Consider the following 18,476-nt stretch of genomic DNA (forward strand, 5'->3'; position numbering starts at 1 on the left):
TTCTTGTATACTACGAGAATACTAAGAAGGCTAATGGTGACAGCCATTAGAAACGAAAAGTATGGAAGCTTCTCTTCGATGAAGCCCTTAATTCCGTGTTCTCCTTATATTCTATGGTTTGTAATTTATGTTAAAAGTGTTTTTAAGGAAATGGAACAAAGTTTTACCGTTTTAACGGGCCATAGAATTCGTACTTTTTATGTTGGTAGCTTTCACTGAATATTAACCACGCAAAATATTAATAAACTATTAAAATGGAAGGTTTCTACGAAAATTTGAATCGTTCTTTATTTAAAATTTTTTATTTCTTCATTTATAGGTTGATCTTAATATATTCTACATTAGTTGCCATACATTTCCAATGTTGCCAGTTTTATAATTTTAAATACAAATAGGTACAATCATTATTTGATATTATAGCGTAATTATTTTTTGAAAATATGCAGACTTCTCTATTGTATTCTTTTTATTAAATTGTGATATTATTCATAATAAAACTTCATTATATATATCTTTTTACCATGCGAAGTAATCGTATCGGGCGGGAAATTACGTCATTGTAAACGTAGGAAACTGTAATTAAACTTCTTAAGATTCAGAACAGACGGTTGCTACGGTAAATGTTTTCTGTTTGTGAAATTACAAAGCATTCGACGGAATGTAGTTGTACTATGATTATTTTGAATAAAAAAGAAGAAGAAAGTAGGGTTATAACAATGTATTGATGTTTTCAACTTTTTGTATAGTTAAAAATGGCGTCTTTCTTCGAATGACGATATACGTGTTTTATAAATTTATTTGTGGGGAATAAAACTATCGATTTGTCGTAATTTTATAGATATTCCGGGAGAATAAAACAAGGCACCTCTGCGGCTATAAAAACCGAGCGTTTCATATAATTTTGCGACACGATGCACAACTTAAAACATACGACTGTACTCCGGAATAAAGTCAATCTGTTTGGTTGTCACCCCAGCGGACCAGACGTGCTTGGAAATTCCTCGAGTTAAAGTCCCCTTGGGGATCCGAACAATTCTTTTTTTCCCTACAATTTATTTCTTACTTTTAACAATAGAATTTGTGATTACAATTAAAAATATATAAAAACAGTAAATTATGATAATAGATCGTCGAAAAATATTCAAAATTCCATATTTTAAAAAAATTATTTTAAATTAAGACCTCTGTCTTCGATACTACATATATATCAATTATACAAGCGTTTTGATTGAACATTTCCCAACTCTATGATCTACCGATGTTGCCAGATCACTTTTAATTATAATACTTCAAGATTAAAGTGTTTAAACATATATACAAGACACAAGACCCTTCGTATTATGCAATGCAGTGATAATGAACTCCAGCTGATCCACCCTGTATAATACTTCCTTTATTTCCTCAATCTTTTCCTTCTTAGTCATTTTTTTTTCGTTTTTATTTCTTTTCAGTCTCGTTTTTTATTAAAATATTTCATTTATATGATAAAATTTTCTAATTTTGGGAATTACAGTCAAATTCTCTGAAATTCTAACATAGGGACAATCTGTATATGAATTTAGTAGGTTAGTAGGTTGTTGGGTAACTCACTTTTGTTGATTACATTTATTTTTAATTGAATGTTTATAATAATAATTTGTTTGCTTATAAAAAGTAGGTTCAGAAATTCTTCGGAAATTAAACATATTATACGAGGACATCACTTACATATTATATTTTAACTTTGTTATATTTTTCTGTTAAGATAAAATTTATTTATCTTGTATTTGCTTGTTATAAAATAAAATTGGCAACGCCTATTTTACGATTATGTTCGCCATCCGATTGTTTCCTGCTCGGCCATATTATCACAGTGATGCCACGTTGTAAATTACTAGTTGATGGTGTATTTACAATATTTTATTGGTTTTTGGGAAATATATTACTATGAAAACGTTAATGCTTAGAAATAAATTATTAAATTATATTACACTAACTGCTATATAAAATTATAAATCCATTAGAGTTTCGTTTCAATTTTAAATGACTACAAAAATTATAGATAATGTTTTATTAAGGACAGTAATGTTTCAAATTCTCAATTACGAAATTTCGTTAACAATCATTATGCAATTAGTCATTGAGAAGCAAGAAGAAAAATTTTTCGTAATATTTTCCATCCTCTGATGACTAAAACTTTACGTATATTAATGACGATTATCTTTGAACTTATGACGTCACAATACGTAGAGACTTTTATTATTAGCGACCATTTTGGTTTTGTTTACCCTCAAGTATATATTAACGGTTTATTAGAAATTTTATTTATACCAAACATCCAAGATCTTTAATCAGAATTGAAAATACTACTCATATTGACTTTGATATTATAAAAATTATATCGCTGATCATTGAATATTAATCAGTTTTAGAAAGCTTCAAACTTTCTTTTCGTTTATTAGATACGTACGCCACTGCTGTTTTAACGAATGTGCAAAAAGCGTAAATTTTCCAATTTAACATGTATTTTTAATATCGCCAGCCGGTCGGTGTCAATATTTCGAACAAAAATTGAAAAGACCCTTATTGCTAGTCGCGATAATCTAGATATGATATTCAATATTATAAAAAAATCTATTTGGTTTTGTATTGGGATTACAAAATGATTATTTTCTTTATTGCTTTTACACGGTATAAAAAATAATTAAAAAACAGCTAAATTGATAAAATAAATAATATATATCAATACTTAATAGTAGGTATTCGATTCTTCTTCTTTTTTTTTCTATTGATCTATATGATGTCTTCTTTTCGATTAATATATTCACGTTTGATTTTATAAATTACTTAGAACTAATTAAACTAATTGAAAAGTTTTATTTCTACTGAAAGGTAATTAAAATCTTATTAAAATTCCCAGAATGTGTAATTTTATATCCCAAATTAACGAAAACAAAACGTAATTACGAACTAATTAAATTTTAATTGAAATCAGGTAGTATACATCATCGTATAAAATTTTTGATGTATAAAAGTGTTAATTTGGCACAATCTCGTACTAATTTTTAATATACTGTTAGCTACCTACGCCATCTTTGTTACTAATATGAAAGATAAATTAATTTGGCGTACAGAAGGAAACTGTAAAGTTATTATTTCAATGCTATTGATATTAAAAATTGTTTTTAACGCTTTATATTCAAAATAAATACAAAAAAAACGTCTGTGAGTGATTGAAAGTTAATTTAGTTTCACGTTGTAAAAGATATTTGAATTTAATTAAATTCTCAACACCGACAAATACCGGAATCGAACGATGAATTACGAAACGTTTTACTCTGGAAATGAAAGAAGATTAATTTATATATGATTGATACATAACCCCACTTTAAAAAATATTGTTTTTAAAAGCCACTAGAATATACCGGATTCGGTGTAAAATATAATAAATTATTAGAAAATACGGTGTCGATAAATAAACACTGCCATCAGCATAACAATAAAAATATATTACGTTGGATGCAATTCGATAATTAGGTAGCCGAGCTAAGCAATTTTAAATTGAAATATAGTCCAGTCGAATTAGTTTAAAAAAAGGTAGTGGATGCCACGTGTTTTTTCTTGTTGAATACGTCAATACTGCGAAAAATAAGGGTATAATTTTTGTTTATATCATTGTTTAAAGGTTTAAAATATGTTTGTTCTTATTTTATAAAAAAATAATGTTGGGATGAATTTCTATGTATGAAAGAAGCTGTAGATATTGAAAGAATCTACAAAACTAGTTATTTACATCGCAAATTGAAAAAAAAAACTACTAAATGTACGTTTTTCGATTTTTTGTAATAAAAAATTGTTTATCATAGTTATTAATTCGAATTTTACAGAATGTAGAGAGTCGATATTGGGGTGTGCGTGACACAAAAGGGGGGTCCGCAATCATAAGCGGGGGTCCATTTCATATTCATGACGCGTCGAGACATGCAAACTTGCTTGAACTTGTTTGATGGAATTTCGTAAAGTGAATCGATATTAGTCTGATCGATTTCAAGCCAGATTCAGTGACCTCAACTCATAATTCCAATGAGACAGCCTCTATTTAATATAAACAAACGCTGTAATCTCAAATTTTCATGGAGAATTGGAATTTATGAATTTGGATTGGATGGATTTGGCGAAATTTTTAAAGCTATGAAAAATTTGACTGGACTAATAGGTGTATGTACTACGTACTTAACTGAAATTAAAGAACAATTTACATTGTTATTTTATTGATAGGAAAAATACGGATAATTTACAAGGATATTGAATTAATGAAGTGAAATTTTTCAAAAATTTATGTAATATAACATCATTCAATAAGTCGTATGATTGACGCATGGATGGCGTTGCCAATGTCAAATCCATATGACGTTTACGAAGTACAAACTGTCAAAAGACTATGTAAAATTCAGTTAAAAAAAAGTGACAGCCATTGATGTGAAGTTACTTTTCTTATTTTCAAAACAATATGTGTTGATTTATCGTTGCTTGTTGATGAAAAAAATAATGTACAAGCTCCGCAATGGCTTCAAAATTGTTATCCGGACTCTGTTCGATGGAATTTGCTGAATTTAAACTGTCACCAATGATGGTGAACGTTTTGGTCGTCCGTTTGAGCTGGTTACTCCAGAAAACATAAAAAAACTCCACAAATTAGTTGTATCTAATCGTAAATTGAAATTACGTGAGATAGTCAATACTTTAAAGATGTCAGTTTCAATTATGCGTCAACATTTGATCACGTGAAACCTTTTTTTAAAATGGGTGCTGCGTTTACAGACGGTCGATCAAAAACAACAACGTCTTGATGATTCAGAGCAGTTCACATATAATAAATCAGATTTTTTGCATGGATATTCGACAATTGATGAAATTCAGCTCAAATGAAGAAGCAATTGCTGAAACTGAAGCCTATTTTGAAGCAAAAGACAAATCCTTCTACAAGCACGGCATGGAGAAGTTAGAATGATTGTATTGCTCTTGAATAAGATTTAATTGATGAATAAAATCGATTTTTGCCAAAAAAAAAAACGTGTTTTTATTAGCCACACGACGTATTGAATGATAGTTAGATTATAATGGAATCTGATTGCTAAAATATCTAAAAGAACTGATTGGGAAACCTCAATTAGGTACAAAGTATCTAAAAACATTTTTTTTTGTACCAAAATGAATTATTTTATCTATTAAGACACGTGAATTGTGTTAAATTTCGTCATGAATCGATTGGAAACATTTTCAACTCGTTCTAATGGTTTCAAGTTTCTAATCTCATCAACTATTGATGTCTCTCGGCAACTCTAACCGGAAATGCTTGTTTTTCATTAAATTACCGGTAAACTTCATCAATTCTTAGATACTTTAGAACTATTGAACGTATCAAAGAAATTACGACCGCCAAAATGATATACCGGGGCGAGTTTTAAAGAAACGTTCACAATATCAATTCCTATCTCAAAAATTGTTAAAAATTCACTAATTATCTATTTAACACGTCTCCAGTACTGTTTAGGGTCGTTCTGAAGTTCACGAGATGGTTTAGGCGCAAACAGCAACGCCTTAACTATGTTTGTACCGAAAAAATTCAAAAAAACACAGTCAACACTAAAGATTATGGCGAATATGTTTCGGAATCGTCGATTTCTTGCAGTCTGAAACGTCAGACAGATATTTTGCAATGTTGAGTGAGCGAATGATGGAAAAAATCGATAATAATCGATCCTACATCGAAACACAGAAGATTTTGTATCCGTATAACCCGGATTTAGCTCCCAGCGTTTACCACCACTTTTCTCGAGTTAAAAGAACACTTAGGTGACAAATGCTTTGATAGTGATGATAAAATCCGAGCAGAGTCTTAAACAAACAACTTCTTTGACTTAGGAATACAAAATACAAAACGTTTTGTATTTGTAAAAAATTTAGGAAAAAACTTTTGGTACAACAGTCGTAGATCGATGGAATGATGATATAAAGTTGCCTAATTTTTCGTAAATAATAAATAAAATGTAGAAATGTACAAAAAAACTATTTTTTTTTTCAAATTTAATAGTTATTTTGAGATAGAAATTAAAAATAAAAATTCTATTACGAAGATGGATCCAGAAGTACTTGTTCTAACCTAGAGATGGCGGTAGTAGCTTGGAAAAAACCACTGTATTAGAAAGTACATAATCTATACAACGTATGTTTCAAGTTTGAAGACGCCGCGTTGTTTGGTATTTGTTTGGCAACGTTTTTAATGAATTTGTAAACATTAAAAAAATTGGTTAGGTTACGTTATGAAAATCCTTAGCTCAACCAATAAAAAATCTCTGGATGAGACTGCTACTTTGTAAAATATTAGAGATGTTTCCATCGAATGTTTCACAGAAAAAAACCCAAATTCTTGCGCCGTTTCACAATCACGGATAGTTAGTAAATAATTTCACACCCGAACAATCAAAAAAATGAACTGAAGAGGGAGGACCTGGTTCCAAAAGAGACAAAGACCGTTCCATCTGCAGGCAAGGTAATGGCGTCGGTTTTTTGGGATAATTTCCAATGAAAAAGTAAAAACTATCAACGGCAAGTATTTTACGAACTTATTACAACGTTTGAGCAAAAAAATCAAGTAAAAACGGCCGCATTTTGGTAAAAAATGCGCCATCTTACACATCCGTTATTGCAATATCCAAATTGGAACAATTACAGTTTGAATTGCTACATTATTCGACAGATTTAGCCCCTTCGGATTATTTTGTGTTCCCAGGCTTAAAAAATAGCTCGATTGTCGAATATTTTCCAACAATGAAGATGTGAAGTATCGAAGTTATTGAACAAGGAGATTATATATTTTTTCCCCAACTTTTAGTGTTTTGTTGAACCATGTACTTCTTGGATCATCCTTGTATAAATCCGAAACTAAACAAAAATCAACTTTATGGGACTTTGTTTACCCACAAAACGGCATAATCCTTTGTTATTTTTTTTTATTTTCGACGAATTTTTCGCTTCTTCGAGTGAAAATAAAACTAATATACCACAAAATATAAAGCGGGTACGCCACGTAATTTGTGGTTGTAATTTTGTTTATTTTTTACGTATTGTGACCTAATTTTTTTTAATCTAAAACGGCGTGTAAATACATTTTTTAATGATTTCTAATTTATCAAAAAAAAAACATCATTGACTTTCACCGAAGAAACGGTATAAAATGACAGTTGTTCTACATATTTACTACACGTTGATAACCGCAAAAATAAAAAAACGAAGATGACGGGTTATTCACCTCGTATATCTACGAATTTTATTTGTTTGTTTTTTTTCGTCAACTTACCTGTATTCGGTAGCAATCTTGTTTCGGCGGTTATGAACGGTAATAAACCACACAACACAAATAAAAAGAAGTTGTTATAAACTTCGGGGCTACCCCCGAACAACTGCATTTTACACTAAAACCCACGACATACGAGTTTATATATATAAAAATAATAATAAACACTTTAAAAAAACTCTTTAAACAAACATCGCATTCTTATAAAAAAATTTTTATTTCACTGACGTTAATTTCGATAAAGTTTCAACTGACGACGTGTCGCCCCGTGTTCAGAAAAGTCTCGCGACGACTGCTCGTGTCTATCTAGATTTGCCTCTTGCCGGTGTCGGATGAAAAAGTGGATTTGCCTGTTGTACATTTACACTGCGCGTGCGCGGTTACTGCGTGAATACAGGTAATTCGACGAAGAACAATATAAATGATATTTTTCTTTCTACTAATTATCACATCGAGATAAATTTCAATAGAAAAATCTCATTTTTAAACCAAGAACAAAGTAAAAAAGTTTCCAAGATACAAAAACGAAGTTTATATATGTTTATAATTGGGTTTTTAATGATATACAAGGTGTATCTGTACTAGTATTTCAAACAGTACATTTCATTTGTTATACGAGGTGTAGTTAGAAGAACTGGGTGTTTATAATAACCATTCAAGCGACAAAAATAATGAATTTCACTACTTTGGATTTTATTTTGGTCATTTTACACTAACGCAATACAAAATAAGCGAATCTTTGTGTGCAACAAAGTGCCGATCAACTCGCTTCGACTTTTAGTTAGGTTAGTTCGCTGGTTTTCCGAATTCTATCTCGGTCGTACTCGGTACGGAATGAATTTCGAGAGTCGTTCAAACAGTACGTAAACTGATATTACAAATCGTCCTTCGACGTACCGTGGATATTAAAGCATTAATTCCACTCGCATACATTCAATATTGGATAATTTACCCTTGCAAGTGTCAAACTCTGTCATCTTTCGATTGAAAGTTAACCTATAACTGTCAAAGCCGGGGGATGTCTAATACAGATAAATTTTGGCCAAAACTGTACGTCAGAGATTGGTAAGAGTCAAGTTTTGACCGTCGAGGACGCAGAGATATTAATAATATGTGAACGCTCACACCTACGAACTATAAACTATATAAATTAAAAGAAAAACGTTTTTGAACAGTGAACATCCAAGTGATGGATTATCCGCCGATGAGAGTACGATTTCCGCTATTTAACAGCAGATAAATATATTAATTAGGCCAAAATAAATCGAAAATGAAGAATGAAATTTTTTGATATATCGCTTCGTTTTCGAGATATCGATACTTAAGTTATAATCAAACGTTAGTTCAAAATTCACTTTATATATAACAGATGGCGTTCAATACTTCTTTTTAAATGAATATTTCATCATTTCAAATTCAATATGTATCTTGTAATTTAATAAATTTTTAGATAAATAGATTTTTTGCTTAATTTTTATATTATTTACCCTGAAACTCCAAAATTATATTGAAAAAAACAGATTTTTATAACAAAATAAGCCATTTTTGATAAATTTCATTACACTGTGATGAATATACACCACGAGAAGGTTAGGTTATGTTAGGTTATGTTAGGTTATGTTAGGTTATGTTAGGTTATGTTAGGTTATGTTAGGTTATGTTAGGTTATGTTAGGTTATGTTAGGTTATGTTAGGTTATGTTAGGTTATGTTAGGTTATGTTAGGTTATGTTAGGTTATGTTAGGTTATGTTAGGTTATGTTAGGTTATGTTAGGTTAGGTTAGGTTAGGTTAGGTTCGGTTCGGTTCGGTTCGGTTCGGTTCGGTTCGGTTCGGTTCGGTTCGGTTCGGTTCGTTTCGGTTCGGTTCGGTTCGGTTCGGTTCGGTTATGTTAGGTTAGGTTAGTTCAAATTTGCGTTACCTTTTCACAGATGTTCTGGGACTTGATGCAAAAAATTGGAGAGTGAGTAGATGACCTGCAAATACTGCTGTGAAATGATAAAAAATTTCTCATACGACCCCTTTTTTCTGAGTCAAAGACCTTTTTGTTAAAGAATCGATTGAAAAATTCATTGATTCATGTTCTACAGTTTGTCCTTGTAAAAGTTACGAATTGTTAACCATTGGGCATGAGCCGCCCCTGTGCTTTAGATAGAAGTGTAAAATTTATTCCCTCAAATACACTACGTAATCATACACAAAAAATCATAATATTCGAATGTATAATTTAGAAAATATACTTAAATATCTGTTCTGATTTAGCAACTTTGAAGACCCATAACTCAGAAACTAGGGGTCGTATGTGAAAATTTTTTTCATGTCAAAGCATTCTCGAATTTATGGCATCAATTTCCGTTTAAGTTTAAATCCGTAATCCCCCTATGAAGCCTCTCGACGCAATTACGTTCTAATTTGTGTGGATTAAATTCTATTCAATTATCAATTTCAATCGTTTCCAATAATTAATAAAAAAAAACGATCAATAGACAATAGATTTTTTTTACAATTCTTCATAAATTACAAGTATTCAAAACATCGATTGTTTGTAATATAAAAATATTTACTTCTAAATGTTACATAATATCAATTTATAAAAAAAAATGTAATCGATTCCTAAACCGGAATTGTAAAAAAATGTGGGTTTGTATTGAATTCTTTTATAGTTAAAAGCATAATACACACATACGAGGGGATATCTATAGTTCCACAGCATTCAACACGAATAAAGTAATACGTCATTTACGTCCTCACACCTTGCCGTGTTGTCTGTTTTTCAAATAGTCACGGAAATTAAGAAAATATTTGTATATTGACGTGAGTAGTTTATAATTCCAAGCGACTAAGGAATAGTGAAAAACATCGTCATTTTTCAATTGTAAACAGAGGTTATGGCAATTTTAGTAAAACAGATAAATTTTTGAGGTTATGTAATTCTATAACTGATTTAAACGTATATATAAGACCGTTTAATCCTAACAAAAAGTAATCATCTAGTTTAATCATCATATATCCATGGTAAAATTCCATTTTTAAAAGTTATTTTCAATTTACGTCACTTCCTAACTATAATTTTATTGAATCGTTTGTTTATTGCATATTAGACGTAATGGAATTGTTCATATTCCCCCTGTATCATAAAACCCCGCAAGTTCGTGATTGTTCTCTTCATCTTTGCATGAATGTATTGTCCTTCACAAATATACAATATCCATACGCGATGGATGCCGCTAGAGCTGGTGCCGGTGCCATGCCGTACCAGCCTGGTTCTTCTTCGGTCATTTTACCCCACTACAAACAGCTAGGTAACTATTAGTTAGTCCAGTAGAAATAGCTTGAGAGTAATAACAAAATAAAACCCTTTTCTTTGTACTTTTCATTTTAAATTCAGTGATAGATTGTTCTATTTTCAATTGAATACATTAAAAATTTTTTTTTAAATATAATATTCGTCAATAATAGTGTTAAAGTCAAAATATTACAAATAACCATAGACATAGTAAACCTAGACTACGTATTTGATAAAATTCGAGTTCCAATATTAGAACGACATAGAAACAAGTTATTGTATAGTTATCTCTGTTAAAAGCTTGAAATATTCTTTCTAATTTATATTCTTATTATTATATTATAATTTATAATCACTTCTGAAGTTGGTACAACTTTTTAATTATAGAAAGTCTAGTAATACTATTTCTATGTATATAATGAATAGAGCATGATGTTTGATATTTACAAAACTTTTGTAAATAAAAATGCTTCAATTGATTAGCTGATTTGTTTGACATTTAGTTTTGCGCCATGTCAAACTGTATTTAAACAACTACGGTCACGATTAGTTAATTCTAGACCCCAACCTATTTTTCCTAGACTATATTACAAGCGAGACGGCGCATTCCGTGATTATACACCTGTGTAGTACTTCCATTCCATCCGCCCAACTATTTTTCCATTTATTAAAATTTGATTCAAAATATAGTCTATTATTTAAATTGAACGTTTCCAAATTGTCATACATTAACGTTTAAATGTTTTGTATGTAAATTTGATTTTGTTCACCTGAGGTCTCATGCGCTCATCTAACTTTTATATTATGGCGTTTTGTACAATTTAACATAAAATTATAGAGTGTAAATAAAAGTGAGAGGTAGGTACCATAAGGTACCAAGCGATGACCGTAACGGTATATTACATGACTAGTAAAAGAATTTTACGCACTGCTTATTTAAAATTGAAAGAAATTATGTCAAATATCCTTTGGTCACAAAATCGTATCTGTCAAAGTTGTCAAATTGAGCACAAAATATTGTAGAAGTATAGAGTAGGCAATATCATTTTCTAAACTGCCCTCTAGCATCGAGTAATGATACTAAATAATAGAACACAAAATAAAAATACAACGCTAAAAACAAGCTAAAAATAATTCACGTCAAACTTATTGGTTATGTTTATGCTTGCTTTAAACATTTAAATATTTGATTAAATGGCTTTAAATGTATTTTTATCCTAATTTCATTTTTACTTCCCGAATTTAATTCAATAAAAAAATGATTATTCTCAAACCGTCTTGGGTAAACCATGATCGTAAGTTAAAGAAGTCATTTTTGTTCATAAAAAGGCGATTAATTGATCTTTTTCAGAAAGCAAACCTATTTTTTCCGTCGATATCCACCCGAATGGAGGACGATTTGCTACTGGAGGACAAGGAGGCTCCGGAGGACGAATTGTTATTTGGAATATTGGCCCAGTTTTAAATGAAAATGAAGAATTTAATTCAAAAATACCGAAAATGCTATGTCAAATGGATAACCATCTAGGTACGAACTTTATATTTTTTATAACAAAATAGAATTGCTATAAAAGATTAACAATTACATGATTTTAAAGTAAATTGTACGAATTTTCATTTTATTATGGTAAGAAGTTGATTTATTATAGCTTGTGTGAATGTCGTTCGTTGGAGTAATGCTGGGCATTTATTAGCTTCCGGATCTGATGATAAATTAGTAATGATCTGGAGACTAACAAACGAAGGTAGTTCATCAGTATTCGGAAGTGGTCAAATTAATGTAGAAACTTGGAAATGCATTCACACTCTCAATTCACATAACGGAGACGTTCTAGACATTGCGTGGGCCCCTCACGACGGCTGGTTAGCTTCAGGAAGCGTAGATAATTCCGTTATAATCTGGAACGCACAAAAATTTCCAGAAAAAGTTGCAGTTTTAAAAAATCACACTGGAATGGTCAAAGTATCTATCAAATAACAATATTAAATATATTTTTGTAATTATAAACGTTGTTAGGGCGTAACTTGGGATCCTGTCGATAAATACATTGCCAGTCAATCCGACGATAAATCTTTAAGAATATGGAGAACATCAGATTGGACTCAACAGGAAGTTGTGACTGATCCTTTTAATGAATGCTCTGCTACCACTCACGTCTTAAGATTATCCTGGTCGCCTGATGGTCAGTATTTAGTATCAGCACACGCGATGAACGGTGGAGGCCCAACAGCGCAAATCATCGAAAGGGAAGGCTGGAAACAAGATAAAGATTTCGTAGGACATAGAAAAGCTGTTACGTGCGTTGTAAGTAATCAAATCGATAAATATATTTCATTATACAATTTTTTTTTAGAGATTTAATTCGAATATTTTGAAAAAACAACAAAAGAACAGTCCAAAACCTACGCAATATTGTTGCTGCGCTATTGGATCTAGAGATAGATCGATTAGCGTCTGGTTGACTTCTCTAAAAAGACCGTTGGTTGTTATTAAGGATTTATTTGATGATAGCGTTTTGGATATGTCTTGGAGTAGTAACGGGTTATACCTCATGGCTTGCTCTTGGGATGGGAGCGTCGCTTGCGTAATTTTTACCCAAGAAGAAATCGGAACTCCTTTAACAATGGATGAAAAGGTGAGAGAAAATTTTAAAATTATTCTAGCCTTTCAGTTATAACAAGAACATGGTTTGTTTTATAGCTTTTTTGTCTATATTTTCCAGTATATAACGTTTAATTTCATTCCTTTTCAGCTTTATCTTCTTCTATTTTAATTTTTACTTGTGTTTTGGTGTAGATTCTTTTTGTGCCTGTTTCTTTTAATTTTCAACATTTTTGAACCTTTTTGTTTCCCTAAAAGTTAATGGTAACTTAGTTTGTTTAGTTTTCCTGATCTTATTGTCTGTAATTTACTTCCAAATGTTATTATTGCTTTTATTCAACTTATATTTGATTTTTAGAATGAATTATATGAGAAAATGTATCAAAACGGTAGAATTTCATCTTCTACAGGTTTCAAATGATTGTGCCCCCAAAAACTTACTATTTCAAAGACATTTCTTCACCTTTTTCTCTTCCTCAAAGTTTTTAGACCCCATTACATTCTGTTTTGACTTATAGAATGAATTATATGAAAAGATGTACCACAAATCGTTCCAAAAGAGTTGGAACTTGTCCTTCAGCGGTTCTCAAATAATAGAAAACCCCGAATTATTAGGAGCCCTAGAAGAAAAAGAAAAACAAGAAAAATCGAACATATCGATAGAAATTCAAGACCCACCCCAACCGGTAACCCCACAAAAAGATATCCAATACGAATCCCCTAAACCCAATCAAAATATCTTAGTACCTCAGAATAAACAATTAGAAACGAGATTACCATCAGGAAAAAGAAGGATAACCCCCATGATGTTAACACCTTCGAAGGATAACAACGAAACTAGTAACCAAAAGTGAGTTATCCTCAAAAAATCAATTTTTTTCAAACGAAACTATTTTCTTTTCCAGAATTGATTCAACTAGTAATTCCCAAACGTCTTTCAGTAAATCATCCCCTTCTAAAAGTCAAATTATCATCGAAACTGTTAAACCCCAAGACACACAGAAGCCACAACAAACTACCATCCCAACAATGTGAGTTTCCCATAATATTTTTCGATTTCCAGGAATTAATTTGGAATTTTTTTCAGTCAGCAAAGTAAAACAGTGACTAAAGTAGTACCCCAACCGCCCAGTGTCCAAATCAACCAGTTAATGTGTTGTGAAGTACCAGGAGATGAACCAATTATTAAATTCATCAACGTTTTAGATCCTTTGAAATTAGCCCCGGGGGTTGCGGCGACCAAAGAATGCGGTATCGTTAAATTACAAGTGAGTATATGGTGTGTACCGAAATAAATGTTTAATAAATTGGTTTTTAGATGACGAATAATTGCCATAAGACTCCGAAAGGTTCGCTTTCCAAAATCGAGGTGTTTAAAAATATGACCGACAAAGAACTTAAATGGGATACATATTTAGGTGAATATTTTTTTGGATTTTTTCAAAAAATCAAAAAAGTCATCTTAAATAGTATCCGAATGATAGAAAAATTTATTTCTCAAATAGTTCACATCAATTTTTGCTTTTTCTTGACTTCCTTAAAGATTCTGGTCCTCAGTCCACTTAAATATTATTTTCATTATTTAAATTCTTATAGACTGAATTATATGGTAAAAAGTACTACGAATGGTTCCAAAAGAATCAAAATTTCATCTTCTACATGTTCCAAATGACAAAATTTTTTATTTGGTACCTCAAATTTTGACTCTTCTTGACCTCCATCTCCTCCTTGAGGTTTCTGGTCTTCCATACAGTCTGTTTTTCTAGTACTCCACTTTTAAATGCTATTATTATCAATTAGTTTCTTATAGTCTGAATTATATGGAAAAATGTACCACAAATGAGTCCAAAAGATTCAAAATTTCATCTCCTACAGGTTCTTAATGATGAAAAATTCCATTTGGTACCTCAAAAACCTCAAATTTTGACTTTTCTTGATCTTCATCTCCTCATTGAGGTTTCTGGTCTTCCATACAGTCTGTTTTTCTAGTACTCCACTTTTAAATGCTATTATTATCAATTAGTTTCTTATAGTCTGAATTATATGGAAAAACGTACCACAAATGAGTCCAAAAGATTCAAAATTTCATCTCCTACAGGTTCTTAATGATGAAAACTTCCATTTGGTACCTCAAAAACCACAAATTTTGACTTTTCTTGATCTTCATCTCCTCCTTGAAGTTTCTGGTCTTCCATACAGTCTGTTTTTATGGTACTTCTCATTTTAATCTTATTTTTATTAATTAGTTTCTTATATAATGAATTATATGGAAAAAAGTAACACGAATGTTTCCGAAAGAATCAAAATTTCATCTTCTACAGGTTCCAAATGATGAAAAATTCCATTAGGTGCCTCAAAAACACAAATTTTGATTTTTCTTGACCTCCATCTCCTCCTTGAAGTTTCTGGTCTTCCATACAGTCTGTTTTTATGGTACTTCTCATTTTAATCTTATTTTTATTAATTAGTTTCTTATATAATGAATTATATGGAAAAAAGTAACACGAATGTTTCCGAAAGAATCAAAATTTCATCTTCTACAGGTTCCAAATGATGAAAAATTCCATTAGGTGCCTCAAAAACCTCAAATTTTGATTTTTCTTGACCTCCATCTCCTCCTTGAGGTTTCTGGTCCTCCATACAGTCTGTTTTTATGCTACTTCTCTTTTAAATGTTATTTTTATCAATTAATTTCTTATAGAATGAATTAAATGAAAAAAAGTACCACGAAATCATCTTTAACATGTTCCAAATGATAAAAATTTTTATTTTGTATTCCATCAACTCTATTTAGATGAATATTTCTATAAAAATTAAATCTTTAGATGTTCCAATAACATATAGCGAAAAATCTACTATGATTAATCAAAAATCTAGTACCATATCAAAATATATGATGAAATCATTTTTTTTATATAAAAAATTTCGTCTTCAGGTTCTTCTATAAGATGCCTAACGGCCAATAGAAAACTCATAGTGGTATGCTGTGAAGATTTAACAATAAACTGTTTCGAAATAAAATCAGGAGCTCGACCTCTACCTCCGATTCTAATAGAAGATTTGGTGTCTTCGATAAGTTTATCCCAAGAAGGGCACTGTTTGGTATTGACCAAAACCGGTCTGATACATATGTGGGATCTGGAAACTCACAAAAATATTTTTTCCAGGATATCTATAAGGAGTTTGTTAACGGGAAAAGGTGAGGATGTTGTTGTATCGATATCGAATGAGAACTGATTAAAATGATCTTGTAGGGATGGTGAACGGTTGTAGTTTGGGACCCTCCAATCAACCTGTGATTACTTTAACTGACGGAAGGGCTTACGCTTACAGTGTCGATCTAAAAACGTGGTAAGTGGATGAAAATAACAAAAAAATGGTGTTTTGTTAATTTTATTTACATATTTCGAACAAAATTAGATACTGGGGGTCGAAATTTGTTCACAAATTGATTTTTTTGTTCTTAAACTGGATATAGTTTGATGTATTCTTCATAGGGTTATTTTTTATGGAATTTCTTTGTTATTTATTATAGAAACCTGTTTTAAATATCATCAAATTAGTAATAGTCTTGTATTACCTCTCTACAGTACCAAAAGTTCTACAATAGGACTTGACATGTAAAATTAACCATCAAACTCATACCACCCCTGATTTTCAGAAAATCTCTTAAATCATTCATTTTTTATAAATTTTTGAAACATAAAGCTCCAATTATTTCAAAAAATCCCCAGTCCCTTCATTTTTTATCAATTTGCCAAAGCTCCAATTTTTCCAAAAAATCCCTTAAATCTTCAATTTTTTATTAATTTTGCAACATAAAGCTCAAATTTATCCAAAATAACCCTTAAATCTTTTATTTTTTAACAATTTCCTCACATAAAGCTAAAAGGTGTACTTAATCCACCTTAACTGGTTTTATTCATGTTTTCAAAGACTATTTTGTGTTTTTATTCTATTTTGTGGGGTTTACATAACAAATCATTTAGGGTTAATGTAACAGGCCCCCTTTTCATGAGAAAAGTAACATTATTTATTATATTACCCTTCTACAGTATTAAAATTTTAACCACAGGGCTAAAATGATCAAACTGATGGATTATCAACCACCAAAACAACTTGTTTTACCCCTAATTTTCAAAAAAATCCCTCAGATCTTTCATTTTTCATCAATTTTCCAAAATAGAACTCCAAGTACTTAAGTACTTCTAAAATATGTACTTAAATCCACTTTTACTCATTTTATTAGCATTCTAGAAAGTTCTCTGCTCGTTACTGTCATTATTCTATTTTGTAGGGCTTAAAACCCTAAGCATAAAAATTCCATCAGTGAAACTCGAAACTAAAAATTGATGAACTATTAGCTACCAAAACAACTTATCCTACCGCTAATTTTCAAAAAAAAACCCTCAGATCTCTAAATTTTACAATTTCATTAAAAATCTCTCACCATTAAAATTTTTAATAACTATACCACTAAAACTGCTTATTATTCCATATTTTTCAGAAAAACTTACCAAGTACCCAAAATTTAAAATAAATTTGTTCTACTCTTCTTTTGGGGGTTGTTATGATTATCCTGTTATTGTAGGGTTCAAGTGTCGAATCCTTTGGATCCTGTTTGTGTAACGGGGAGCAATTTCATAAGGAAAGTACCGATGACATTGCCTCTAGCTTCTATGCAAAGATGTATGGCTTCACAAAGAAGTATGGATACTTTACCACCGGGAGTTACACTGAGTTTCTTAGAATCTCAAATAACAGCCACGGGGGTATTGGAATCTAGTACTGAGTATAAGTATTGGTTATTTGCTATTGTGAATCATTTATTGGAGAAAGGTAATTAGGGGTGGGTAGTTATCCTTGGGGTATAACTTAATGTAATTTCAGGACCCGAATGTAGGCTTAGAGTTATATTGGACGATTTGATGGGTCCTACCCATAAAAGCGCTAAGAAACCAAAAGTGGATCAAGTTATGGTAAGTTATTTTTACTAATGCAATAGATAGGATTTTTTTTTGGTTTTAGGGTATGAAAAAACGTAAATTGTTGAATGAAATATTAGGAATTATCAAAACTAAACTGCCATGGCAAAGACTTTACAAAGAATACAGTGAACAAGTTAACGAGTTACAAGATGATCTATAGGTTAAATTTTTGTGATATTAAACATAATTTTAGTAAAATAAATTTTTTAATATGAACTAGTTTTCATTCTAAAACCCTACCACTACTTTTTATTCAAACGGAACA

At 30.8% G+C, this 18,476-nt stretch overlaps 2 protein-coding genes across 3 annotated transcripts in view; one reads left to right on the forward strand and one right to left on the reverse strand.

The window, feature by feature from the left end:
• Window positions 1–7,663, reverse strand: part of LOC130442682 (low-density lipoprotein receptor-related protein 2) — a 55,064-nt gene extending 47,401 nt beyond the window's left edge. Inside the window, exon 1 of one of the 2 annotated variants that reach the window (XM_056777001.1) lies at window positions 7,340–7,629. In XM_056777001.1, coding sequence (XP_056632979.1) covers window positions 7,340–7,448 — 109 coding nt within the window. In that variant the 5' untranslated portion in view covers window positions 7,449–7,629. Of the gene's footprint in view, window positions 1–7,339 lie in introns of both variants that reach the window. The other variant, XM_056777000.1, reaches the window with a different exon arrangement.
• Window positions 7,664–11,728: 4,065 nt separating this feature from the next.
• LOC130442625 (protein HIRA homolog) lies at window positions 11,729–18,427 on the forward strand. The gene is made up of 14 exons (XM_056776908.1): window positions 11,729–11,916; window positions 11,973–12,149; window positions 12,271–12,584; window positions 12,639–12,926; window positions 12,976–13,257; window positions 13,742–14,073; window positions 14,129–14,254; window positions 14,311–14,491; window positions 14,542–14,641; window positions 16,159–16,422; window positions 16,478–16,574; window positions 17,815–18,062; window positions 18,114–18,202; window positions 18,252–18,427. The coding sequence occupies exons 1-14, from the start codon at window positions 11,880–11,882 to the stop codon at window positions 18,369–18,371; spliced, it is 2,655 nt and encodes an 884-aa protein (XP_056632886.1). The 5' UTR covers window positions 11,729–11,879; the 3' UTR covers window positions 18,372–18,427.
• The last annotated feature ends 49 nt before the right edge of the window (window positions 18,428–18,476 follow it).

This window comes from Diorhabda sublineata, chromosome 4, assembly GCF_026230105.1.
Source record: "Diorhabda sublineata isolate icDioSubl1.1 chromosome 4, icDioSubl1.1, whole genome shotgun sequence".
NCBI lineage: Eukaryota > Metazoa > Arthropoda > Insecta > Coleoptera > Chrysomelidae > Diorhabda > Diorhabda sublineata.